This window comes from Rana temporaria, chromosome 12 (genome assembly GCF_905171775.1).
Source record: "Rana temporaria chromosome 12, aRanTem1.1, whole genome shotgun sequence".
NCBI lineage: Eukaryota > Metazoa > Chordata > Amphibia > Anura > Ranidae > Rana > Rana temporaria.
In genome coordinates this window covers 138,454,629-138,481,872 of record NC_053500.1, presented here as the reverse complement: position 1 = coordinate 138,481,872, position 27,244 = coordinate 138,454,629, and the positions used below count along the sequence as shown (strand labels likewise).

Below are 27,244 nucleotides of genomic sequence, written 5' to 3'. Positions count from 1 at the left end.
AATATGTCGTCAATGTATCTCTACTAAAGAACATGATCCGCACCCAGCTCATTAATCTCCCCTATGAATCTTTGTTCCCAAAAGGGCAGAAACTAGTTGGCAAAGCTGGGTGCAAACCTCTTTCCGTGAGCTGTGCCAACCCTCTGCAGAAAGAATGAGTCACACCGATCATAAAATAGTTATGTTGTAGTAAAACTGGATATTAAATCAAGATAAAATCCAAATGTTCTACCTGGTTAAAAAAACTCTCTCAATCAGCAAGCATTTCACGGTCTCACAGCCCTTCTCATGAAGTCCCATCTACTGGGCCTAAAATCCAACCATCTCCCCGTTGGACCTCCCGCAATGCCTTTCAGGTGTGTGGAGCCGATGTTTATGTTCGGAGAGCGCACTGGATCAAAAGACAGGTCTCCACTAACCGGCTCCTGATCATGTGACCGCTGTGACAACCAATCACACTGGGCATATGATCGTTTATTCTTGTTCCTCGGGTATACAGACCCTAAAGGGACGCCACAGCTAGGAGGGAAGGGGTTAATATAACAGGGGTGGGTTGGACACATGGCTGTACTTCAACAAACTGTTATAAATTTACTGTCAATGATCTGATTCCAACTAGAGGTCTTGGAGGCTGTGTTGGATTTTTATTTATCTTAATCGCTTGCCGATCACCGCACACACATACAAGTCGACAACATGGCACGGGCAGGCAAATGGGCCTACCTATACGTCTCTTTAACTACTTAAGGACCCCTTTACGCCGATATACATTGGCAGAAGGGCACGGCTGAGCACAAGCGCGTACATGTACGTAGCCTTTAAGAGCCCAGCCGTGGGTCGCGAGCGCCGCTGGGAGCACGCTCACATGACCGTGCCCGCGGGACCCAATCGCTACCGGTGTCCCGCGATCGGGTCACAGAGTTAAAAAACGGGGAGAGGTAAGTGTAAACAAACCTTTCCCTGTTCTTCCTAGTGCGACTGCCACTGATCGCCTGTTCCGGGTCATAGGGAACGACGATCAGTAACATCACACACCAAGCCACGCCCCCCACACAGTAGTAATCACTCCCTAGGAAACACTTAACCCCTTCAGCACCCCCTACAGGTTAACCCCTTCACTGCCAGTGTCATTTTCACAGTAATCAGTGCATTTTTATAGCGCTTTTCACTGTAAAAATGACAATGGCCCCAAAATAGTGTCAAAAGTGTCCGCCATAATGTCGCAGTCGCGATAAAAATTGCTTTTCGCCGCCATTAGTAGTAAAAAAAAATAATAATAATACCATAAAACTACCCCCTATTTTGTAGACGTTATAACTTTTGTGCAAACCAATCAATAAACGCTTATTGCCATTTTTTTCCCCAAAAAAAATGAAGAATAATACGTATCGGCCTAAACTGAGAAAAAAAAATAGCTTTAAAAAAATAAAAAATAAATAAAAAAACTGGGGATATTTATTATAGCAAAAACGACAAAATATTGCTTTCTTTTCCAAAATTTAAGATACGCCGATTCACGAACGTACGCCCGGCCGTCGCATTACAGATACGCCGGAAGGGAGTTGATCAAATATCTCCAAAAAAAAGCTCTATTTGTGGGGGGGAAAAAAAGGACACCAAATTTGTTTGGGTGCAACGTCGCACGACGGCACAATTGACAGTTAAAGCGACGCAGTGCCGAATCGCAAAAAGTGCTATGGTCAGGAAGGGGGGTAAATTCTTCCGGGGGTTGAAGCGGTGATAGAAATCATCTGCTTTTCAATAAAATTTTGGAGAAACTAGAACTCCCTGTTTCAGTCATAGGCCCGGATTCACGTAGAAGCGTGCATCTTTTGCGGGCGTAACGTATCCCAGTGCGCATTCTCCAAATTAACCCTCAAGAAGCCAATGCTTTTGACGTGAACGTAAATGACGCCCAGCCCTATTCGCGAACGACTTGCGCAAACGACGTAAAACGTGAAAAATTTTACGCCGTTCCCATGTCTATACTTAACATTGGTACGCCTTACATACCCCTCATATAGCAGGGGTAACTTTACGCCGGGAAAAATCTAACGTAAACGGCGTATCTGTACTGCGACGGCCGGGCGTACGTTCGTGAATAGGCGTATCTAGGTGATTTACATATTCTAGGCGTAAATCAGCGTACACGCCCCTAGTGGCCAGCGTAAATAGGCAGTTAAGATATACGACGGCGTAGGAGACTTACGCTGGTCGTATCTTATACAAATTCTGGCGTATCTGATTCTTTGAATCAGGCGCCAAGATACGACGCCTCAGAGTTATGACGGCGTATCTGGAGATACGCCGTCGTATCTCCTACGAGAACCTGCGCCTTAGTGTCCCATGGAGATTTTGTTGGGCAGTAAAGTGATTTAAGAGAGCAATCCCTTTGTTGAAGACGGAACAAAGATACAAAGTAATGTGGGGAAGTTACACCGCCAACGTCTCAAGCGATAGAGCGTTTTTTTTTTATATATCAAATTGTTAAAGTTACATTAACCATCTGCAAACCCCCTCAATTTTTTTCCCCCCAACAGTAATGAAGAGTTAAAGGACCACGTCAATAAAGAAGACATCAACAAAGCTGCTAATGTTACAAAGTCTATACCACAGACCACAAGGCTACTGTACCCCCCGACCAAGGGGCCCAGCAGACCCTTAACCACTAAAGGACCATCACTTGTAAACGCCGTCACATCTCAGAGTTCCAGGCCACAAAATACGACCCGCAAAATAATCTCCAGCACTTATAATTTGGGAGACACGTACGCTACGGATGACATGCATGTCAATTCTGTAAGTCGGGATTTTTTTATTTTTTGGGGGGGGGGTTGGGGGGAGAGAGGGCCACAATTTGTAACTATGAGGGCAATGTTTGGAAGATAAGAGTGTGAGTTATATGTGATGGTTAAAAAGGTTGGCCCTTGTGCTTTTCAGCATTGTCTTTTCTTGGTTAGAAGATGCCTCTAGTGAGCTAAAGATCAATATAGAGCATCACCGGGACCTCCTACCTCATGCCGGTGACCCCTCTAGTGATCTAAAGATCTATATAGAGCATCACCGGGACCTCCTACCTCATGCCGGTGACCCCTCTAGTGATCTAAAGATCAATATAGAGCATCACCGGGACCGCCTACCTCATGCCGGTGACCCCTCAAGTGATATAAAGAGATAGGCCCAGATCCACGTAGCGCGGCGCATTTGTAAGTCTCTCAGATACACTACGCCGCCGTAACTTACAGCGTATTTCCCGTATCCACAAAGAAATTGCGCCGTAAGTTACGGCGGCGTAGTGTAAATGTGTCGGCGTAAGGGCGCGCAATTCAAATCAATAAGTTGTGGGCGTGTTTTATGTTAGTACGTCTTGACCCCATGTAATTGATGTTTTTTTTAACGGCGCATGCGCCGTCCGTGGGGGTATCCCAGTGCGCATGCTCCAAATTAACCCGCAACAAGCCAATGCTTTCGACGTGAACGTAATTCTACGCAAAGCTCTGTTCGCGAACGTTTTATGCAAACGACGGAAAATTAGACGCTGGCCCGACGTCCATACTTAACATTGGCTACGCCTCATAGAGCAGGGGTAACTTTATGCCGGAAAAAGCCTTACGGAAACGACGGAAAAAAAATGCGCCGGCCGGACGTACGTTTGTGGATTGGCGTATTTAGCTAATTTGCATACTCGACGCGGAAATCGACGGAAGCGCCACCTAGCTGGCCAGAGTAAATATGCACGTTAGATCCAACGGCGTACTAAGACGTACGCCAGTCGGATCTAGCCCAGTTTCAGGCGTATCTTGTTTTGTGGATACAAAACAAAAGATACGCCGGAGCAACCTAGAAGTTACGCGGCGTATCAATAGATACGCCAGCGTAACTGCTTAGTGGATCTGGCCCATAGAGGTCGGACTTGTTTGGTCCCCAACCAAAGTTCCGAAAAGTAGGGGCTACTGGACTATCACAGGACAAGTTAAAGTGGAGTTGCACCCTGAAAATTTTTTTTACATCAAAAATCAAAAAAAAAAAAAAAAAATTAAAATAGTTACTTACCCGAAATAGCGGTTGTTATGCGGAAGTCCCTAATCTGCCTCTTTATCCTCCGCGGTGGATCTTCTTCCTCGTCCTACACTCGGTTTCTTCTTGTGAATGGGGCGCGCTGCCTTCTGGGAACTACGTGTATCCCAGAGAGCAGCCGGCCCATTCACAAAGCGCCGCGGCGCTATGTGATAATAAGTGGGTGAAATCCGATCCGTGAAGAAACCCACCACCAATAGAGGAAACGGCGGATAACCGACTAGCCTGTGATCGCCCTTCTCAGGGGGGGGTGAAAACCGGCTCAGCAGAAATGCAGATGATCCTCAATAGCACCTTGTGCACCTCCAGAAACGATCATTCACAGTTGCCACTGCAGCAGTAACCAGCTGGGTGAACCGGATGTGTTCCAAAGATATATTTCCGGGGTAGAGACAAATGAACATCCCATATTGAGGGATGGTATTTACCCAATAGACGTATAAAAATGATTTAAGAAAAATATGCAAAACAATAAAAAAATAAAAACTCTTATGTGTAGAGTAGTGAACGAAATTCCTTGCAAGGATACTTAAAAGCTCCGTGGTTCGTCAGTGCAAAAATTGCTGGTGATGCCCTTACGACCGTTTCGTCACAACTGACGTCATCAGGGGCACCTTAATTTTTTACTGTGGGACAGTGAAAGTAATATTTACAGTAGCGATTTGCTCTTTTTGTACTATAAAGGGCCAATTTTTGTTTTTTTTACTGATAGAGATAGAGATAGAGATATATATATATATATATATATATCACACACATACATATACATGGATCCGCCTCATCTGGCGGTTGTGCCCTTCATCTAACTGAACAAAGCTTTGCAAATATGGACAGAGGACGGGGCCTCAATTGACTATTAAACATTCACCTGCCTGAAATGACACAAAGAAAGTCACCGAGGTGTCACCTTCCTTTCAATAACTGAAGTTGGATTGTTGGTGTTTATATACGCAGTCACAGATGATTTATAGGCGGCCTTTGTTGTTAGAGGTTTTGTCCTTCTATGTATTAAAAAAAACACACAGCTTTACACAGATTTTCCACAAGAAAAAGAATTTCAATATTTACCTAAATGAATGTATTTCAGTGAGCACACACTGAGCTATTTGTAAGCCATTATAACATTGTATAGAGTGTGTATTGTATTACATTGTATAGACTATGAACGCGTTGTAACAGCTTTTCATATTTTATAAAAGGCTCCCTCTAGTGGGCAGCCCAATCTCAGACAGTATAAACCGCATTCATGCTAAACATCTGCTGCCCTGTCCAGGGGCAGACTGACAACTCATGGGGCCCCCGGGCAATAGAAGATTATGGGGCCCCCGGGCTTACAGATGGCCACCACGCCAGGAGGCAGGGCAGCTAAAATCTCAGGATTTTCACATCAAAAGCATGTCGGTATCGGACATATCAAGGACAGATGTAAGAAAACAAAGATTTTTACATACTGTCCCTGGTTTTACCGAGCCTGGCAAACCTGATGGGGGGGGCCCCCTAGTGGCATGGGGCCCTCGGGCAGTGCCAGAATGGTCAGTCCGCCCCTGGCCCTGTCATTTTTTGGGGTACAAAACATGCAGCGAGATTTAGCCCATGGGCACAATCTCTGCATGCCTAGAGAGTCCCCCCCCATTGCAGAACTTGCGACCCAAACTGGGCCGCAATCCTGCCAGAATACCGGAACATCAACTGCCCAAGGCGTGCGTACATTCCAGCATTTTATGTGAAGGTAAGCACTATGCTATTATGCACACTACCATCCATCTTTACACTGAGCATTAAAAGAGAAATACCGCGGCCATAAAAGTCACACAACATACTCAGTTGTTACAGGAATTTGGTGCTATTAAAATCAAACAAAGCAAATTTCCCCGTTGAAGTCAATGGAAATGAAAATAATTAATTCCACATTGACCGCATGCAGCCAGAGGTGGGGGGCGCCGAAGAGCCTCGGAAAGGCCAGAGGACACCTTGGCTGACCTCGGCAAGACTCCATTCCTGAGCCTTTCCGAGGTTAGCCAAGGTGTCCTCGGGCCTTTCCGTGCATTTCCAAACGGTGCCGTTTGGCTCAGGCGCCCACCACCTCAGGCCAAAACGCAGTACTATGGCGGACACCTTGCTGATCCCCGATTCCAGGGGGGGGGGCGCTTGCCCCCCCTTGCCTCTACCTGCTCATGTCTCCAGGGTACTTAGGGTACATAGACCTGGGCCTTCTACCTCCTGAAGGCAGCGCCTCCATATAGTACATTATTCCAGCGTATTTAGTTCTTTGGCCTAAAACTGTACAAACCTTTAACGTATTCCCGTTTCCCATTTTCTACTCCTCTGCAGAAATGTCCTAACCGCATCAGAGAAAAGTTCCGGAATGCCGAGAACTTAAAAGAAAAATTTTTGGAGATGGTGCCGGTGCTGCAGTGGAAAAAACATGCTCAGGAGTCCGAATACGAAAGACTTCGGAAATTTTCTGGAGCCCAGGGTTGGATGGGCGTCACGTGGCACAGTAAGTGTTGGACACTCCTGGATTGTCCCTCGACTGTGCAATTTATTCATTGTTTTCAAATAATCGAGGCATCTACCCAGATTTTCCATCCATGAGACCCTAGTGAGAGGGCCAGCAGATTGGCCAATACATTCCAATAGCCACAGAATCCATGTTTCCAGGCCCGTGCAGAGAGAGAGAGGGTCTGGTGGGCATAGAATTGCCACAGGGGCTCCTCTCGAATTAACCACCTCAGGCAGGTCCAAGGTCAGACACCTGACCATCCCATCTACCTATATGGCCAAGAGTATGTAGACACCCTTCCAAATAATGGGTTTCCAGGTGTCTTCAGTGAAGGGTCCTGGTAACACTACACCATTCAAAGACATTGGAGACAATTGTGCTCCTTCAACCTTGTGGCAAAAGTTTGGGGGGGATGGGGACGGGACCCTTTTCTGTTCCATCATGAATGTGCCCCCCTGTGTGCAAAGCCAATTCCATACAGATATGACTGCGGCCCCCTCTGTACAAAGCCAGCGCCATAAAGACATGTGACTGTGCCCCCCCCCCCGTGTACAAAGTCAGCCCTATAAAGACATGACTGTGCACCCCCCCCCCCCCCTCTGACCAGTTTGGTGTGGAGGAACTTGAATGTCATGTACAGAGCCCTGACCTCATCCCTATTGATTACTTTGGGATGGATTGGAATGTTGACTGCAAGCCTGAATCCTCCCAAACAAGAACCAAACAAGGCAATACTTGTTTAGTTGCTGAACATGGATTGTTTATTAGAACCAGAATACAAGTCTTATATACAGTAGAAGAGGAGGTTCTGCCCTCCTGCTCATATTACTCTAACAATGCACCTGTAACCAGAAGCATAAATTAACATGAGCTAATTAACTAAATCCCTTAAAGCAGCCGATGTGACTCCGTGCCCTCCTGGGCATTGTAAACCAGCGCCATAAAGACATGTGACAGTGCCCCCCCCCGTGTACAAAGTTAGCCCTATAAAGACATGACTGTGCACCCCCCCCCCCCCTCTGACCAGTTTTGTGTGGAGGAACTTGAATGTCATGTACAGAGCCCTGACCTCATCCCTGACTGATCACTTTGGGATGGATTGGAATGTTGACTGCAAGCCTGAATCCTGCGAGACAACACTCCCAAACCGAGTTAGGATTTTACAAAATACAGTGCTAGTATTGCGAAATGTTTGTTAACCGCGATACTCGCAATCTGAGGTTCCACTGTATATACACACACACACATTTGGAAGTGGACCAGCTGTCCATTGTTCCATAGACTTAGCACATCTCAAGAGTTCAGCCAACAAACACAACCTTTGGGAAAAAAAAAACATTTCAAAAAATGTGTGTGTGTGTGGGGGGGGGGGGGGGGTCTTGGTTAGCGTGAACCCAAGTGTTGGCCTCATCCTGGACACATCCTGGTGATCTCATAGTTTCTACAGTATACCAACGATAAGAAGCATGCTTTTTTTTTTCTTACCTGGACATCTCATGTTGCTGTATCTCTGCAGTTCTAAACGAAACGCTCAACTTGATGAACTCCACGGGCAACGGCTACATGTTCGACACCTGGAACGGGACTTCCCCTTGTATTCGTTGTGCCGTGGTGGGCAACGGTGGAATCCTGAATGGATCTAGAATGGGCAAAGAGATTGACAGCCATGACTACGTCTTCAGGTATTTCTGAGGAAGCCCCCCCCCTTATAGCCAAAAAAAATTCTTGTGAATTTTACTATATTACTCTAACAATGCACCTGTAACCAAAAGCATAAATTAACATGAGCTAATTAACTAAATGCTTTAAAGCAGCCGATGTGACTCCGTGCCCTCCTGGGCATTGTTATGATAAATCAGGATTTCACTACAGATCAGACTTGTTGTCACCGAGCTTCACACAGTAGATGATACATTATCATAAGTATAAACACAGGACACACACCCCCTATTCTACCAAAATAGGGGATAGTTTTATTGCATTTTTATTAATATATTTTATTTTTTTACTACAAATGGCGGCGATCAGCGATTATTTTCGTGACTGCAACAATTTTGACACATTTTTGGGACCATTGTCATTTTCACAGCGAAAAGTGCTATAAAAAAATGCACTGATTACTGTGAAAATGACAATTGCAGTTTAGGAGTTAACCACTAGGGGGCGCTGAAGAGGTTAAGTGTGACCTCATATGTGTTTTTAACTGTAGGGGGGCGGGGCTGGACGTGTGACGTCAGTGATCGTCGTTCCCCTATGTCAGGAAACAGACGATCACGGACATTGCCACAGTGAAGAACGGGGAAGGTGTGTTTACATTCACCTCTCCCCGTTCTTCAGCTCCTGTGACCGATCGCGGGACACCGGCGGCGATCGGGTCCGGTCACGGAGCTTCGGACCGGGACGTGTGCGCGTGCGAAGAATGTGGAAGAGGGGACATTTTTGACGCGTGTCATGTGAATATTTTTCGCGAAAGGGGAATTTAACAAGACACGTGGCCACTCTTTAAAATTCGAAGAAAAGAGGTTTAACCTTAAACTATGTAGAGGGTTCTTTACTGTAAGAGCGGCAAGGATGTGGAATTCCCTTCCACAGTCGGTGGTCATCGATGGTTTCAAAATTCTATTAGTTAAGCACCTGAACGACCACAACATACAATGTAATACTCAGGGCCGATCCTAGGGTCACAGGCGCCTGGGTGCAGAACTATTTCTGGCGCCCCCACATGGGCGTCGTCATTTTACCAACTCCTCCCCTTTACAAATGTTTCTATGGCAATGACTCAACCACAGAGATGCTCCCCCACAAAGTCTTCATTACCCTGGGATCCTTACGTGATCTGTTAACAATAAAAAGAATACAGGAAGAGAAGCAGAGTACTTTATTGGGACCTGAAGGGGGGGCCTCTGTGATGGACAGAGAGAGGGCTTCTGTTAGAGAGTCTGTTAGATGTTCGGCGCCCCCACCTCTGCAGGCGCCTGGGTGCAATGCACCCTGCCTAGGATCAGCCCTGGTAATACTGACGTATAATCACACACATAGGTTGGACTTGATGGACTTGTGTCTTTTTTCAACCTAATCTACTATGTAACTATGATAATGTCTGATATGGACCCTCCCAGTGCAATGAATGGGGCTTGGTATCCATAAAACAGATGAGCATATGTTGGACTTGATGGGCTTGCTTATCAGGAGCATCTGCCAAATGCCAGGACATCCGGCACACGGACAGCGCATTAGGTCTTATCTGTGGTTTGACCGATTGGAGTTGCAAGAGACAGCAGGAGAGCAGAGACAAGAGAGACGCCCGCCCTCGCTGCACCCTCTCCACCCTGGCTTTATTGCCTCTGGGTCAGCCGGTGTTCTGTCAAGAAGTGCCCCCCCCCCATTGAATAGTGACCGGGACAAACAGCTCCGCACGTCATAGCACAACTGCCGATTTGCCGATCAGCTGGGCCGACGTAACCAGGGCGCATTGCGCACATCGTAGGAGGCATCTCTCGATGGGAGATACCATTTCACAGCCACAATTTAAACCTATACAAATAGCGGGGGGGAACCCGGACCATCAGCACACTGTAAAGCCGCCCGCAACAGCGAGGCATAATGTGAGAACTACGTTCTCCCCCCCCCCCCCCTCTGTTTGTTTAGGTTTCAATTGTGCCCGTAAAATGGTATCTCCCATTGAGAGATACCTCCTACCAGGGCCGCCATCAGGGGGGTACAGGCAGTACACCTGTAAGGGGCCCGGATGGCAACCCCCCATTTTGTATACCTTTTTTTTAATTTATTTTTTGTTTTTATTAAAGGGCCCAGAGGTCCCCAGGGCCCCAGATGGCAACCCCCCTTTTTTTATATAAAAATAAAATTATATATATATATTTTTTATTTGTTTTTATTAAAGAGCCCAGAGGTCCCTAGGGCTCCGGATGGCAACCCCCCCCCCCTTTTTTTTATTGTATTTATTAAAGGGCCCAGAGTTTTTTTTTTATATATAAAAAAAAATTATTTATTTTTTATATATTTTTAATATTTTTTCCTTTTAATCTTTTTATTAAAGGGTCCAGAGGTCCCCAGGGCTCCGGATGGCAACCCCCCCTTTTTATTATTGTATTTATTAAAGGGCCCAGAGGTTTTTTATAAAAAAAAAAAAATGTATTTATTTTTTATATATTTTTTTTATTTTTTCCTTTTATCTTTTTATTAAAGGGTCCAGAGGTCCCCAGGGCTCCGGATGGCAACCCTCCCCCCCTTTTTTTTTATTGTATTTATTAAAGGGCCCAGAGGTTTTTTATAAAAAAAATTAAAAAAATGTATTTATTTTTTCCTTTATCTTTTTATTAAAGGGCCCAGAGGTCCCCAGATGGCTACCCCTCTTTTTTATATAAAAATAAAATTATATATATATTTTTTTATTCTTTTTTTGTTTTGTATTAAAGAGCCCAGAGGTCCCCAGGGCTCCGGATGGCAACCCCCCCCCTTTTTTTGTATTGTATTTATTAAAGGGCCCAGAGTTTTTTTTTATATATAAAAAAAAAATTATTTATTTTTTATATATTTTTAATATTTTTTCCTTTTATCTTTTTATTAAAGGGCCCAGAGGTCCCCAATTCGCAGCAGCCCCCCGCTTCTCAATTTGAGGCGGGCAGCACCCCCCGGGTTCTCTGCTGCAGGGGGCTCATGCCTGAAGCTGTGTAAGGGGCCCCAAAATTCCTGATGGCGGCCCTGCCTCCTACGATGTGCGAATGCGCCCTGTTCACGTCACTCCAGCTGATCGGCAACTGTCCTGCGCATGCGCAGGCACTATTGGATGGGGGGCACTTCTCGACAAAACACCGGGAACAGGGGACAAAGGGAAATCTGTGCCTGACTGAGCTCTAGGAAGAGATTTCCCATCACTGTTGTGTCTCCAGACAGAATTGAAGGGGAAATCTCCCAAAAAGGTCACAGACAAAAAAAAAAAAAAATCCTGGATGGGTCTAAAGTGGGCGTAAACCCTCCATATCCCCAGTGAAGTGACCGGCCCCAGGTGATACACAGAGGAAACACATCCTCCTACAAAAGTTGTACCGGTTTATCTGCGGCCTTCTCTTCTCTACATCCAGTTTAAAGTGCGGAATTTATAAAGCTTGTCTGAGAGTTCAGAAGAAAAGGGGTCGGAGAGCTGAAATTATTCTGCAGAGGACAGTGAGGAGATCCTTGAGAGCTGATTGGAGAGAAGGGACCCCTCAATCCCCCCCCCCACCTTCACAAGGCACCATAGGTGTGCACCCCAAACCTGAAACACACATGACTTTCTCTGCAGCCTCAGCTGCACTGGACAGTGAATAAATGGGAAGCGCTCTGTGCTGAGTGGCTTCCTGTTCATTCCCAAACTGAAGCATAGAAAACACAGTTTACTATGCTTATGTTATGATTGAACGCAGTGAGTGAGTGTGTTCACTGTGGTCATTTAGAAAATAAACTGGCTAGTACATGACTTATTGATTAGCCCCTTACCCCACTCTCCATCCTGAAACATCCCGGAGGAAAGGGGGGGGGGCTCGGAAGCCAGCAGCATTCCGGGAGGGATGAGGAGCCCAGGCAGTAGGGGGAAATTCGCCACCGCACAGAATGATTGGGGTGTGCCCAGTCACACCCCCTGCGCACACGCCTTTGCACATCACACAGGAACAGAGCTGAGGCGGCTGTCAATCACAGGCTGTGTGCTGGACCTCCCTTCCTGTCACCATTTTATCTCTTGGTGTCAGAAAAACTTGTCAGAAGTGACTCATGCAGATAGCAGAGGAAGGAGGCAGCAGACAGAATTAACACTTAGTGCTTTGGGCTGAGAGTAGTACACACACTATAGAGGGATGTGCTTTGTTCAGATTTCATGTCTGGGGTTTACATCCACTTTAACCCTTCTCTACTCTATCCAATATTGAAAAGCAAATCTCAAACAACGGTTTTGTTGAGTGGAAAATAAAAATAAGACTTGTCCCGCTCTCCCAGCCCTCAGGCCTCCTGTGAGAGAAATGGAAGCTATGAGTAATTCCCTCGTGTCCAGAAGTGGAATGCAACTAAAGCCGAGTCCGAGTCCCAACCATATGAACATTTACATCTTGTGGCATTGATGACGCATTGAGTCGCATGCGGCTTTTATTGAATCTCTCAGATCGCAGATCTCTGCAGCCAGGACAAAGCCCAGGGGGGTCTCCCTTCCTTCCTTGATGGCCAGAGAGGGATCACTTTGACAAAGCTGACCAGAGAGGGATCACTAGGACACAGTGGGCCAGAGAGGGATCACTTTGATGAAGCTGACCAGAGAAGGATCACTAGGACACAGTGGGCCAGAGAGGGATCTCTTTGACGAAGCTGACCAGAGAGGGATCACTAGCACACAGTGGGCCAGAGAGGGATCTCTTTGATGCAGTTGACCAGAGAAGCATCACTTTGACACAGTTGTCCAGAGAGGGATCACTTTAAAGCAGTTGGCCAGAGAGGGATCACTTTAAAGCAGTTGGCCAGAGAGGGATCACTTTAAAGCAGTTGGCCAGAGAGGGATCACTTTAAAGCAGTTGGCCAGAGAGGGATCACTTTAAAGCAGTTGGCCAGAGAGGGATCACTTTAAAGCAGTTGGCCAGAGAGGGATCACTTTGACAAAGTTGACCAAAGAGGGATTTCTTTGACACAGTTGACCAGGACACAGTGGGCCAGAGAGGGATCACTAGGACACAGTGGGCCAGAGAGGGATCACTAGGACACAGTAGGCCAGAGAGGGATCACTAGGACACAGTGGGCCAGAGAGGGATCACTAGGACACAGTGGGCCAGAGAGGGATCACTAGGACACAGTAGGCCAAAGAGGGATCACTAGGACACAGTGGGCCAGAGAGGGATCACTAGGACACAGTAGGCCAGGGAGGGATTACTAGGACACAGTTGACCAGAGATGGATCTCTTTGATGCAGTTGGAAAGAGAGGGATCACTTTGATGTGGTTGACCAGAGAGGGATCACTAGGACACAGTGGGCCAGAGAGGGGTCTCTTTCACACAGTTGACCAGAGGGGGGTCTTTTTAACGCAGTTGACCAGAGAGGGATCTCTTTGATGCAGTTGGCCAGAGAGGGATCACTTTAAAGCAGGTGGCCAGAGAGGGATCACTTTGATGTGGTTGACCAGAGAGGGATCACTTTGATGTGGTTGACCAGAGAGGGATCACTTTGATGTGGTTGACCAGAGAGGGATCACTTTGATGTGGTTGACCAGAGAGGGATCACTTTGATGTGGTTGACCAGAGAGGGATCACTTTGATGTGGTTGACCAGAGAGGGATCACTTTGATGTGGTTGACCAGAGAGGGATCACTTTGATGTGGTTGACCAGAGAGGGATCACTTTGATGTGGTTGGCCAGAGAGGGATCTCTTTGACGTAGTTGGCCAGAGAGGGATCTCTTTGACGCAGTTGGCCAGAGAGGGATCTCTTTGACGCAGTTGGCCAGAGAGGGATCTCTTTGACGCAGTTGGCCAGGGAGGGATCTCTTTGACGCAGTTGGCCAGAGAGGGATCTCTTTGACGCAGTTGGCCAGAGAGGGATCTCTTTGACGCAGTTGGCCAGAGAGGGATCTCTTTGACGCAGTTGGCCAGAGAGGGATCTCTTTGACGCAGTTGGCCAGAGAGGGATCTCTTTGACGCAGTTGGCCAGAGAGGGATCTCTTTGACGCAGTTGGCCAGCATAAACATGGATTGTTTACAAGAATCCCTGTTTTTCTACAAAAACGATGTACATCAGTGTGCTCTCTTGTATGTATTCATGTCCCTTCTAACCAATGACATGTCTTGGCACGCTGAGCGTTTTCTTACAGTCGTCTCCGTCTACCTGCAGGGTGAACGGGGCCATTACCACCGGCTTTGAAACGGACGTTGGCAATCGCACTTCCTTCTATTTTTTTGGCACAAACACCATGATGAACTCATTAGCGGCCTATGGGCACAGAGGTTTCAAGCGCATACCGCGCACAGTGGTAAGACTAGCAGCATTTTCAATATAGACATTTGCCCCTCCCTCCCCCCCCCCCCACCCTTTACGCATTTCAGGTATCCCACATATGCGTCAAGTATGGAGCCACACCCCCTCCTCGTGCGAGAGGAAGCTCCGGGAATTTTTAGGGATCGGTTCTATGGAGAAGAAACTCATATAGGTAGATTCAGGTACACAGGAATATCTTTAGGGCGGCGTAGCCTAGCCTGTTTAGGCTACGCCGCCGTAAATTAGCTAGGCTAGTAATGATTTTCAATCTTCTTACCTTCTAATCTACGGCGGCGTAGCCTCAAACGAGCGGGCGTAAGGGCGCCTAATTCAAATGACTTGGAGGGGGGGCGTGTTGTATGGAAATGAGGCTTGACCTCAAGTTTTTTGACGTTTTTTGCTACTGCGCATGCGCCGGGCGCCTACATTTCCCAGGGCGCATTGCGGCTAAGTACGCCGTACGGGCCTATTGATTTTGACGTGGACGTAAACGACGTAACTCCCGATTCGCAGACGACTTACGCAAACGACGTAAAAAATTCGAACCTCGCGGCGGGAACGGCGGCCATACTTTAACATTGTTATTCCACCTCATAGGTGGAATAACTTTAGGCCGCCTAAGGCCTTACGGAAACGACGTAATTCGACTGCGGCGGGCTGGCGTACGTTCGGAAATCGGCGTAAAAGCTCATTTACATAATTTACGCCGGCTGCAATGGAAGCGCCACCTAGCGGCCATCCGAAAAATTGCAAGCTAACATAGAACGGCGCAAGCCGGCCTATCTTAGCTTTGTTTAAGCGTATCTTTGTTTGAGCATACGCTTAAACATACGGCGGCGTAGATTCAGAGTTAGGTCGGCTTATCTACTGATAAGCCGGCCTAACTCTTTGTGAATCTACCTATAAATTTTCTGGAAAGAAATGTATCTGTTCTTATATCCCTTTACATGTATTGTGGTCAGTTTCGTTTTTTCATTTAGGGGTGTACTTAAGAATAAGAATAATATGAAGAAAATACTGCATTTTGGCCACTAGATGGAGCCGATGATCGTAGGAAATAAGCATTTACTTCCTCTGATCATCGCCTCCATCTAGTGGCCATAATGCAGTATTTTCCTGATTCACTGCATTGTATATGAATGAAACAAAGGATCAATATCACCGAATTGGTTTAATCAAACGTTCTAATGGAAGGTTTAATGCTGCCGCGTTCTGTCACGTTTTTGGGGCGGTGATCGATATGTGCAAAGAGAGAGATCACAGAAATACTTAAAAGTAGAACAACATTTATTAAAAGTAATGACAGTGGCGTAGCGTGGAGGGTGCAGGGGGTGCCGTGGCCCCGGGCGCGACATTTAGGGGGCTGACATTTTGTGTCACTACTGGCTGCCTCCTCCTAATCTTTATTTCCCGTGTCCCCCGAGCTCCGGCCGCCATGTTCAGTGTCCGGCGCCCTGTGATTGGGCGTATGGGGGTCATGTGCGGCGTGAGGCTGGCCTGTCCGTGATCTCGGTTGCTCCTAAAGTCCCGCCTCCGCACATGACCCCCCATACGCCCAATCACAGTGCTGCGGAAAACACTGAACATGGCGACCGGTGTCGGGCATTATCCGATGGGGGACCCTGATCGTCAGAACACTGGAGCACGGGGGAGACGAGCACTGGGAAGTGTGAGCCGCCAGGGCCGCTGTCTCCTCCTCCGGAGTCCGGACCGATGCAGGACAAGAAGGTGAGGAATGGCCTGGCGGTGTATTTTTGGGGTCCGGTTGGATCACCTGCACTACCCCGCCCCCCCCCCCCCCTGGTCGGTTTGCTGGGCGCTTACCAGCCCGGCACAAACCCAATCTATGGCGCAGGCAGCACTTCCCTCCATGGGCGACGTCTTCCCCTGCGTCTCCTCCTCGTCATCACAGCCGGTTCCACTGTGCGTCTCCGCCCTCCTCCTCCTAGGCCAGTCCGAAAATGGGCCCCAAGACCCGCTTCCTGATTGGCCAGGGGAATCAGTGTGACAATAGCGAATATTCATTGTCACACAACTGGGTGGGCTCGGGGCGCAGTGCCCAAGCTCACGCTTTTTTTAGCCTCTGGCTCCCCCGATTGGAATCCATGTGTCCGATTAGGAGGCTGGACGCATGGATGGAGGGGGGGCCCTTGCATTAAAAAATATGCAATAGCCGTATCATTTCACTACAAGCAAGGTTCAGTTATTCACTTTACCCACATTCCAAAATGTTGCAACAAAATAAAAAAAGTAAGGTAATACCATTCCTCCAGCAGGGGGGAGACATCCCCATCCTTCCGACGAGATCCCGGAGGATACTGAGTATCCCCAATTAAGAAAGAGGACGGTCCAGCACAGTGCGGGATCGCCTTCTGGTGATGTTTGGGCTGCCCAGTCTTCCCCGGGATCTCCCCAGAAGGATGGTGGCGCCAACCAGATCGAAAGTTGGAGGTACAGCGAATATATTTAATACATTTCTATGTATGGCGGCACTTTGGAAATCCAGGTGTGCACGTCCTTTAAATCCCGCCTTTACTTTTGCATGCCGTTTACCGTCCCACAGGAAACCCGCTTCGTCCTCTTACCGGATCACGACAGAGATTATTTATTAGTCCGAGCCGCCCTTACCAACAGCATCGTCGACCGCAGCCGGGATAAAGGCAAAGAGTAAGTAGACGAACTTTCCATGCAATCGCCATTTCTCTAAGGCTGCCCATACACTACGGGGGGGGGGGGGGTCTAATTTGTAAAAAACATTCATTCATCAGAGGCAAGGTGAACACAATTTACCTGTATTTCTTCTAATAGATCAGTTCCTGTATCATCAGCTCCCTCTAGTGGCCAAAATGCAGTATGTTTTCTCATTGAGGTATTTCGGGAATCTATACAGCATTTTGGCCACTAGAGGGAGCGGATGATATAGGAAACAATCTATTAGAAAAAATATGGGGACATTTCGTCCAGTTCACAGGAATGCTTCTGTCAAATGCTTTTAAAAACAGCCCCCCCCCTCCTTTATATTCTGATTGTAAAATTTAACTAAGCTTTATGCGTATAAAAATGAGAACATAAAAATTAGAAATGTCCCTGTATTTCTTCTAATAGATCAGTTCCTGTATCAGCGCCCTCTAGTGGCCAAAATGCAGTATGCATTCTCATTTAGGTATTTCAGGAAGCTATACAGCATTTTGGCCACTAGAGGGAGCTGATGATATAGGAAACAATCTATTCATGGAATACCACATCAGGCAACCTCCTGCTCTATGTAGCCAATGCCAGATACAAAGCTTTTGTAAAGTTAGGCAGCCAGCACTGGGATGCATGTAGACAGGAAGTAGCTGTAAAGAAGCTGCAGGAGATCAGCAGCACTGAAACTAGACAGACATTGCTGTGTTCTGTATGAATGGGGGTTTTGGCTGATTTTTCCTCACCCGATGTCTGATATCACTCTTCTCTTCCACAGTCCGGCGCACTATTTTGGCACAAACCTGACGACGGAACATTTCAAGATCCTGCACCCAGACTTCATGCGTTACCTGAGGAACAGGTGAGTCCACGCCCGGCATGGGGCTCCGGACTGTCCGAGGGCGAGGGGGGCATCCCACGAGTTAGCTGACCTGTACCAGTTCCGCCCCTCTCTGCGGGCGAATGGAGCCGTCAGACACGAGCGAGTCCATACAAGGATGATGTGTATGTGGATCATTCTGTCCTATGGTGGCCATTGAGGACAACAATGGGATTTCCCATCACTAGAGAAATTTCCTTTTACTTCCTACCGTGTCTCCAAGACAGAAGTAAAGGGAAATGTCCCCAATAGGACGCAGGCAGCGAAGAAAAAAAACTCCCTGCTCTGTTTAAAACCTTTGGATACACTTTAAATTAGTCTGTAACAATTTAACTTAGCAAATTGCAACAATGGTTCCTGTTCAGCAGTGACTCTGCAGCTCAGTTCCCCCTTTCATTAGTGACTCAGCAGCTCAGCTCCCCCTTTCATTAGTGACTCAGCAGCTCAGCTCCCCTTTCAATAGTGACTCAGCAGCTCAGCTCCCCCTTTCATTAGTGACTCAGCAGCTCAGTTCCCCCTTTCAACAGTGACTCAGCAGCTCAGCTCCCCCCTTTCCTTAGTGATTCAGCAGCTCATCTCCCCCTTTCATTAGTGACTCAGCAGCTCATCTCCCCCTTTCATTAGTGACTCAGCAGCTCATCTCCCCCTTTCATTAGTGACTCAGCAGCTCAGTTCCCCCCTTTCAAAAGTGACTCAGCAGCTCAGTTCCCCCTTTCATTAGTGACTCAGCAGCTCAGTTCCCCCCTTTCAACAGTGACTCAGCAGCTCAGTTCCCCCTTTCATTAGTGACTCAGCAGCTCAGCTCCCCCTTTCAATAGTGACTCAGCAGCTCAGCTCCCCCTTTCATTAGTGACTCAGCAGCTCAGCTCCCCCTTTCAATAGTGACTCAGCAGCTCAGCTCCCCCTTTCATTAGTGACTCAGCAGCTCAGTTCCCCCTTTCAACAGTGACTCAGCAGCTCAGCTCCCCCTTTCATTAGTGACTCAGCAGCTGAGTTCCCCCTTTCAACAGTGACTCAGCAGCTCAGCTCCCCCTTTCAATAGTGACTCAGCAGCTCAGCTCCCCCTTTCAACAGTGACTCAGCAGCTCAGCTCCCCCTTTCATTAGTGACTCAGAAATTCAGTTCCCCCTTTCATTAGTGACTCAGCAGCTCAGCTCCCCCTTTCATTAGTGACTCAGCAGCTCAGCTTCCCCTTTCATTAGTGACTCAGCAGCTCAGCTCCCCCTTTCATTAGAGACTCAGCAGCTCAGTTCCCCCTTTCATTAGTGACTCAGCAGCTCAGCTCCCCCTTTCATTAGTGACTCAGCAGCTCAGCTCCCCCTTTCATTAGTGACTCAGCAGCTCAGCTCCCTTTCAATAGCGACTCAGCAGCTCAGCTCCCCATTTCATTATTGACTAAGCAGCTCAGCTCCCCCTTTCAACAGTGACTCAGCAGCTCAGCTCTCCCTTCCAGTCCTCATTACTGGACAAGAAAACTCCCTGCGAGTCGGCTCTGATCATTCCTTCTTCTAGGGAACTGTCACCACCACCATCATCTTTCTGTCCATCATTTCCAAAGAATGATCTGCCCCCCCGGCTGTGATCTCTGGCTCAGATAATGGTGTCTGACCTCCTCCGTCCTTTTCATTAAATAGAATGAAGATAAAATTCCTCCAGACAGTCTACGGTTTCCCTTTCCATCTTATCGACTGAATTATCAAGAAGTCAACATTAGAGACTTGGGCGTGCTTCGCAACGTGACCTCTGGGCACTGCAAGCTACACGGCCATATCAGTCATCACACCCAAACAAAACAGACAACATACCAGCGAAACGCGTTATCCCGATATCAGAACTGTCGGACTTACACAGCCGCTAAAAAGGGAGTGGTCGACACACGTTCCTATGAACAATCTAAACCCAACCAGTTCAACCAAATATATTGTTGTACGCGTTCCTGTAATTCCACAAAACATTTCTTGTACTTGCTGGAAATACCCTTACTTTGAGTTCTTTGGGAAACACGGGGTTAATATTGAGACAAAATGGGAAGTCCACAAGCAGTGGGGGGGAGGGGTCAGTGGAGCGCAAATCCAGACCTTCCATGTCAGTGTGCAGCAACAGATCCCTTCTAACATGATCTATTGCTGGCTGATTGAAATAGTGACATCACTATAGCAGAGATATATAGACTGCAGGGGGAGACGGAACAACAGGACAGATCAGCGACAGCTCAGCCGCCATACTGACAGGAAGTGCCGTGGCATCAAACACTCCCGATGTACGCTCAGTGCGGCGCCATATTGCTTCCATTTTTTTTTTTTACATTAAGCTCCTATGGAGGGAACTACTAAAGGATGGGAAGCCCAGGAGTTGGTTGGTTCAGGTACTGGGCCCTAGACATGCGCAATTTGTTTATTTCCAAATTCGTTTAACTAAATTTCGACAAATTCGTTAATTCGAAAATATCTGGATTTTCGCATTTTCAGAAATTTGGAAATTTTAAATTTTGGTCATTCGAAAATCCGAAAAAAAATAAAAAATATGACAATTCAAAAGAACGAATATCGAATATCTAAAATAATTAATAATAACTTAACTATTAAATCATAGATATTGGAATTTCCTTTCAAATTTGGGTGTTGGTGAACGCAACGAATACATCTGAAGTTACGAATTATCCGAAATAACGAATGCCGCATCTAAATGAATGGAAGGTAACAAATTAATAATAATAAAGAACAATAATTAAAATGTTTTATTATTATTTATTATTAATTAGTTCCGCTCCATTTGTTTATTTTTTCTGATACAAAATGTATTAATGAAGTTACAATGTATCAGAAATAATGAACAAGTGGAGCGGAACAAATTAATAATAAATAGTTTTTATTATTGTTATTTATTATTATTAATTTGTTACCTTCCTTTCATTTAGATGCAGCATTTGTTATTTGTTAAAAACAATAAAAACATTGAAACAGAATAAAAAAAAAAATGTAAAAAAAAAAACCACAACAGCACAAAATTATAATCAGTAAAATAACAAACAACCATGTCAACAAAAAACCCACAGCAATGGGGGAAAAAAATAAACAAAACAAAAATAAAAGTAGTATCTGCAAAAAAAATAAAAATAAAAAAAAAAAAAGCATAAAAAAAACTCATATACAAATTCTAAACTTAAAAGTCTTTATCACCACAAAAAATATATTAAAAAAAGAAAAATGAAAAGCCAGCAAAAATATCCATGTCAGCAAGATGAAAAAAAAAAAATTCTGAACTTCAGCTTTGAAAATGGTATTTTTTGAATATATATATATATATATATATATATATATATATATATATATATATATATACATATACACACACACATACACAGGACATAAATCACAGTGCTGTATATAGTCCTGCAAAGTGCAGAATTGTTTGACAGCCTTATTCCTAGGAATAACAATTACTGGGTGCCATTTCCCAGACATCCCTAATGGCTCATTACATTCCTGTGTTGCCTCTGGCTTCTCATAGTAAAGTATTCGCTGAGCTATTCATCTTCTGAAACCGTATGTACAAATGTTCTGTGCGAGGGGGGAATGACAAATATTATTAGGCTATTTTCTTTCTGAGGTCGAATGTTATCATCATACAGAACAGAGTGAATCAGGAAACACCACATTACGGCCACTAGATGGAGCTGATCAGCCTGTAAAAAAAAAAAAAAAAAAAAAGAAGAAGAATTGACTATATTCATCGGCTCCATCTAGTGGACATAATGTGGTATGAAGAATAACATTTGACCTGGGGAGAAAATAACCGAATAACAATTGTTTTTTCCCCCTACGTCACACAGAAGGAAGGTAAATGCGGTGTCACAGGACATGTAGCTCTGATCTTATTCTTAGACATTCACATGTGAAGTTTCCTCCTCTTACAGACGGGCAGATTAGAATGACGGACTTGCACTGTTAGGAGGTTGGGTTGATGGTAATTTGCTGCTGTAGGTTCACCTTCGGGTCGCCTGGGTGGGTCAGTCCTGTTTTTCATGTACAGAGTTCAGGCTCCATCAGGAGTTTCCCGCACTCACATTGTAATATTTACATTGGAGAGATCCTCCCAAACACTACAATGGCGTTCTGCCGTCGGACAGACGCAGGTAAGGAGGAGGTGGAGCCTCCCCGGCCGCTCACTCAACCTTCACACACATTCTTGGCGCCAAACTAAAGAAAACTGCCACCCAGGGCCGATCCTAGGCAGGGTGCACAGGGTGCTTTGCACCCAGGCGCCTGCAGAGGTGGGGGCGCCAAAGTGGCAGAGTTCTCCCCTCCCTCCTCTCCTTGTTTGTGTCTGTCCAGAACTAGTGTTCTGAGCATAGGTGTGTGTCCGTCCATGTGTCTCTGACCATCTCCTTTACCATGTCTTCAGTCTCTGACCATCTCCTGTATTATATCTGCAGTCTCTGACCGTCTCCTGTACTATGTCTGCAGTCTCTGTCCATCTCCTGTACTATGTCTGCAGTCTCTGACCATCTCCTGTACTATGTCTGCAGTCTCTGTCCATCTCCTGTACTATGTCTGCAGTCTCTGACCATCTCCTGTACTATGTCTGCAGTCTCTGACCATCTCCTGTACTATGTCTGCAGTCTCTGTCCATCTCCTGTACTATGTCTGCAGTCTCTGACCATCTCCTGTATTATGTCTGCAGTCTCTGATCGTCTCATGTACTATGTCTGCAGTCTCTGTCCATCTCCTGTACTATGTCTGCAGTCTCTGACCATCTCCTGTACTATGTCTGCAGTCTCTGTCCATCTCCTGTACTATGTCTGCAGTCTCTGTCCATCTCCTGTATTATGTCTGCAGTCTCTGTCCATCTCCTGTACTATGTCTGCAGTCTCTGTCCATCTCCTGTATTATGTCTGCAGTCTCTGATCATCTCCTGTACCACGTCTACAGTCTCTGACCATCTCCTGTACTATGTCTGCAGTCTCTGACCATCTCCTGAACCATGTCTGTAGTATGTCTGGGGGTCTTTCTAACAGACTCTCTAACAGAAGCCCTCTCTGTGTCCATCACAGAGACCCCCCTCCAGGTCCCAATAAAGTACTCTGCTTCTCTTCTTGTATTTTGTTTATTGTTAAGAGATCATGTAAGGATCCCAGGGTAATAAAGACTTTGTGGGGGAGCATCTCTGTGGTTAAGTCATTGCCATAGAAGCATTTGTAAATGGGAGGAGTTAGTAAAATGACCACGCCCATGTGGGGGCGCCAAAAAATATTTCTGCACCCAGGCGCCTGTGACTCTAGGATCGGCCTTGCTGCCACCATGTTCCGCATGCCACAGCGTCTTCTCCTCCTATCAGACTACCGGGAGAGGAGAGAACTGGGGGCAATGTGGAGGGTCCCCGGGGGGGGGCAACATCTGGCCCAGTACAAGATTCTACCTGGCCCCCCAGCAGCTTGTCCTGTATTTGAATATTGCGTTTCCAGGAAGCAGTCGGTCCGCCAGCACCTTAGCAACCAATGAGTGTACAGGACACACAGCGGCATTCTTCGTTATGGTGCTGATGAAGGACCACCCCGATATTTAGAAGAGAACCTGCTCTGTCTCCATCCAGACCTGCTCCACCTCCTACCCTCTGCCACACACATAGAACAGAGGGACTGAGGACTCACTACTGGCATGGGGGAGGGCCTCTGATGTGATAAGGGGGGATGGGGCCTCTGATGTGATAAGGGGGGACGGGACCTCTGAGGTCATGGGGGACGGGACCTCTGAGGTCATGGGGGACGGGACCTCTGAGGTCATGGGGGACGGGACCTCTGTTGTGATGGGGGAGGGCCATCTGTTGTGATGGGGGAGGGCCATCTGAGGTCATGGGGGAGGGCCATCTGAGGTCATGGGGGAGGGCCATCTGAGGTCATGGGGGAGGGCCATCTGAGGTCATGGGGGAGGGCCATCTGAGGTCATGGGGGAGGGCCATCTGAGGTCATGGGGGAGGGCCATCTGAGGTCATGGGGGGGGTCCTCTGATCATATATTGCCCCAACCCCCACTGAAATTTCCATTGATAGATTCTAATGCTGCCTTGTGCTCTCTTCTCAGGTTCCTCTGGACCCCCATCCTGAACACGAAGAACCGGGATATATACAGACCCTCCACCGGAGCCGCTATTCTCCTGGCTGCTATACACACTTGTGACCAGGTGAGGGAGCTCTTCATCAAGACCATTCCCAACTAGAGCCAAGCAACCCAATTCCTGCCAACTAATAGCTCACCAAAAATCACATCGTCCAATCAGCATCTTTCAGTTTCTGCTGCAGAGCCCATCAAAATGTTTCAGTTAAAAGAAAATAAAACTAAAATCCAGGAGGTCCTGATTTAAAAAATAAAAATTCACACATAAGCAATAAGCATTAAAGGTCAGTTTAGATTTATACTGGATCACAGATGAGACACAACATGTAATATGCAGCATGAGCACCAACTTGTGGCTGCATCTGGTACTGCAAGAAAACTGAATTCCACATGACTGATGGTCGGCGTCACGCGGACTGACAAACTATCATTCTTCGCTTTACGCAAAGCACTTCCGAGTGTAAAAGACACATTTAGGCGAATACTTCCTTCCCAATCACCAGGGAGAACAAAAAAAACAATTTGGAGCTCTGGTGCTTCTCCCGGCCTATAGGGGGCGTGACCTGAACATCGATATTTACATATCAGGCTCCTCCCTGAGCGCTCACACAGGTGAAAATGGTATAGAAATTACCCATGAGGGGTAGAGTATGTGTGTTTAGTTTATGGGGAGGGGGTTTGGTGAGAGAGGGGATTTGAGCTTGGAGAGGGGATGTGGGGGGGGGGCAGATTTGTACTGGAAGGAGGGAGAATTTATGCTTAGGGTGCAGGCATGCAGATTTTGTTTGGGGGGGGGGGGGGTATTTTTGCTGACATAATGCTCATATATTTGGGGGGACCTCTGATGTGATAAGGGGGGGGAAACAGGACCTCTGATGTGATGGGGGGGAGGACCTCTGATGTGATAAGGGGGGAGGACCTCTGATGTGATAAGGGGGGAGGACCTCTGATGTGATAAGGGGGGAGGACCTCTGATGTGATAAGGGGGGGAGGACCTCTGATGTGATAAGGGGGGAGGACCTCTGATGTGATAAGGGGGGAGGACCTCTGATGTGATAAGGGGGAACCTCTGAAGTGATGGGGGGGGGCCTCTGATGTGATGGGGGGGACCTCTGATGTGATGGGGGGGGGGACCTCTGATGTGATGGGGGGGACAGGACCTCTTTTTTGCTGACACAGAATGCTCACATATTTTGAATTTGGCAGTTTGAATATTTGCCCTAGGCTCTATGTAATGCCCCTCCTCCGCTGTTGCCGACATATGAGATATGTCAGCAGCAGGTAAAAGGTTGAAGAGTGTCGGTAGATCTGGAGGAGATTGTACAACCAGATTGTATGGCGTCACCTTCCCATTAACCTTCTCTCTCCCGTTTCAGGTCAGCGCCTTCGGCTTCATGACCCCCAACTACCAGAAATTCTCCGATCACTACTTTGACGTCATCTACCGCAAGGTGGCATTCTACGCCAACCACAATTTTCGGAAAGAGATGCAGTTGTGGCAGGATCTGCACAAAGCGGGCATCATCACCCTCTACATGAGGGACTGAACTCTGGACTGTGACCCCCCCCCCCCCTCCGCAAAGTCCCAATCCTGGGAACTGGAAGACGTGCCGCCCATATCTGCCCAGATTAATGACCAGCATGGCAGTGCCAACCTCACCGCCGTGTGACTACATTGCGCTCTTTGGACAGAGCTGAGACTCGTCAGCCGACATTCGGTCTTTGAGAGGAAAGGACTTTGCTGGATCCTCTCAGCTTAAAGGGGGAGACCCCCCCCCCCAACATGAAATCATAACTTAAGGCGGAGTCTGGCGGGCTGCATCAGTCCCCGACTTCTCCCGGTACATCCTCCAGACCCAGGAACTCAGCACAGGGATGGTGGGAACTCCTCATAATGGGCACAGCGGGTGTACAGACCCGGGAACTCAGCACAGGGATGGTGGGAACCCCTCATAATGGGCACAGACCCAGGAACTCAGCACAGGGATGGTGGGACCCCTCATAATGGGCACAGCGGGCATACAACAATAGGAACAGCACAGGGATGTTGGGAACACCTCATAATGGGCACAGCGGGTGTACAGACCCGGGAACTTGGCACAGGGATGGTGGGAACCCCTCATAATGGGCGCAGCGGGTGTACAGACCCGGGAACTCAGCACAGGGATGGTGGGACCCCTCATAATGGGCACAGCGGGCATACAATAGGAACAGCACAGGGATGTTGGGAACCCCTCATAATGGGCACAGCGGGTGTATAGACCCAGGCACTCAGCACAGGGATGTTGGGAACCCCTCATAATGGGCACAGCGGGTGTACAGACCCGGGAACTTGGCACAGGGATGGTGGGAACCCCTCATAATGGGCACAGCAGGTATAGAGACCCAGGAACTCAGCACAGGGATGGTGGGAACCCCTCCACTCAAGGATCTCATTCAGCTGCTCTTTGAAGAATGAAGATCCGTTTCCTCCTCACTACTATAATGATTTACCTCAATTATCCTGGATAAAGGTGTTTGCAGCGGGAGGAGTGAGACTGAACATCGGAGGAGTAGAAGGTAAACGCAGAACCTCCATTGTGGCTCCGGAGTTCCCATCACTGACATCCACCAATAGGTGAAATACCTCCATAGACAAGTATAAAATGCTACAGAAAACCGTCAGAATCGCTGACAGCCAATCACAGACGGGAGATCCGTGGGATTCGGGATCCTCCATGATTTCCTCCTGGAGGGAAGATTCATTGATTGCACTATTGGGAGTAATTCTGTGAATGATTTGGATACAATGTATCACTTCTGTATTATTTATAAATTTAATAAATTATATTTTCGTTTTTTCGCTCTTGGCTTTATTATGACAAAGAATTGTGAATCCACACTGATTGGTTCGGGGGGGGACCCCTCCCCCCAAACACTTACCTGTGCCCATCTGCAGCAGTGTGTCTCTCTCTCATCACAGGATTTAGATGCAGCAGTGC

At 47.1% G+C, this 27,244-nt stretch overlaps 1 protein-coding gene and 1 long non-coding RNA gene across 2 annotated transcripts in view; one reads left to right on the top strand and one right to left on the bottom strand.

The window, feature by feature from the left end:
• The window catches only part of LOC120919011, a 78,496-nt gene extending 70,311 nt beyond the window's left edge, over nt 1-8,185 (bottom strand). Inside the window, exon 1 of the long non-coding RNA XR_005744502.1 lies at nt 8,066-8,185. This is a non-coding gene — a long non-coding RNA (uncharacterized LOC120919011). The remainder of the gene's footprint in view (nt 1-8,065) is intronic.
• Nucleotides 1-26,085, top strand: part of ST6GALNAC2 (ST6 N-acetylgalactosaminide alpha-2,6-sialyltransferase 2) — a 44,889-nt gene extending 18,804 nt beyond the window's left edge. Inside the window, exons 2-9 of the mRNA XM_040330949.1 lie at nt 2,541-2,799; nt 6,409-6,577; nt 8,097-8,262; nt 14,443-14,581; nt 17,150-17,253; nt 18,050-18,133; nt 24,231-24,330; nt 25,640-26,085. Coding sequence (XP_040186883.1) covers nt 2,541-2,799; nt 6,409-6,577; nt 8,097-8,262; nt 14,443-14,581; nt 17,150-17,253; nt 18,050-18,133; nt 24,231-24,330; nt 25,640-25,810 — 1,192 coding nt within the window. The 3' untranslated portion in view covers nt 25,811-26,085. The remainder of the gene's footprint in view (nt 1-2,540; nt 2,800-6,408; nt 6,578-8,096; nt 8,263-14,442; nt 14,582-17,149; nt 17,254-18,049; nt 18,134-24,230; nt 24,331-25,639) is intronic.
• The last annotated feature ends 1,159 nt before the right edge of the window (nt 26,086-27,244 follow it).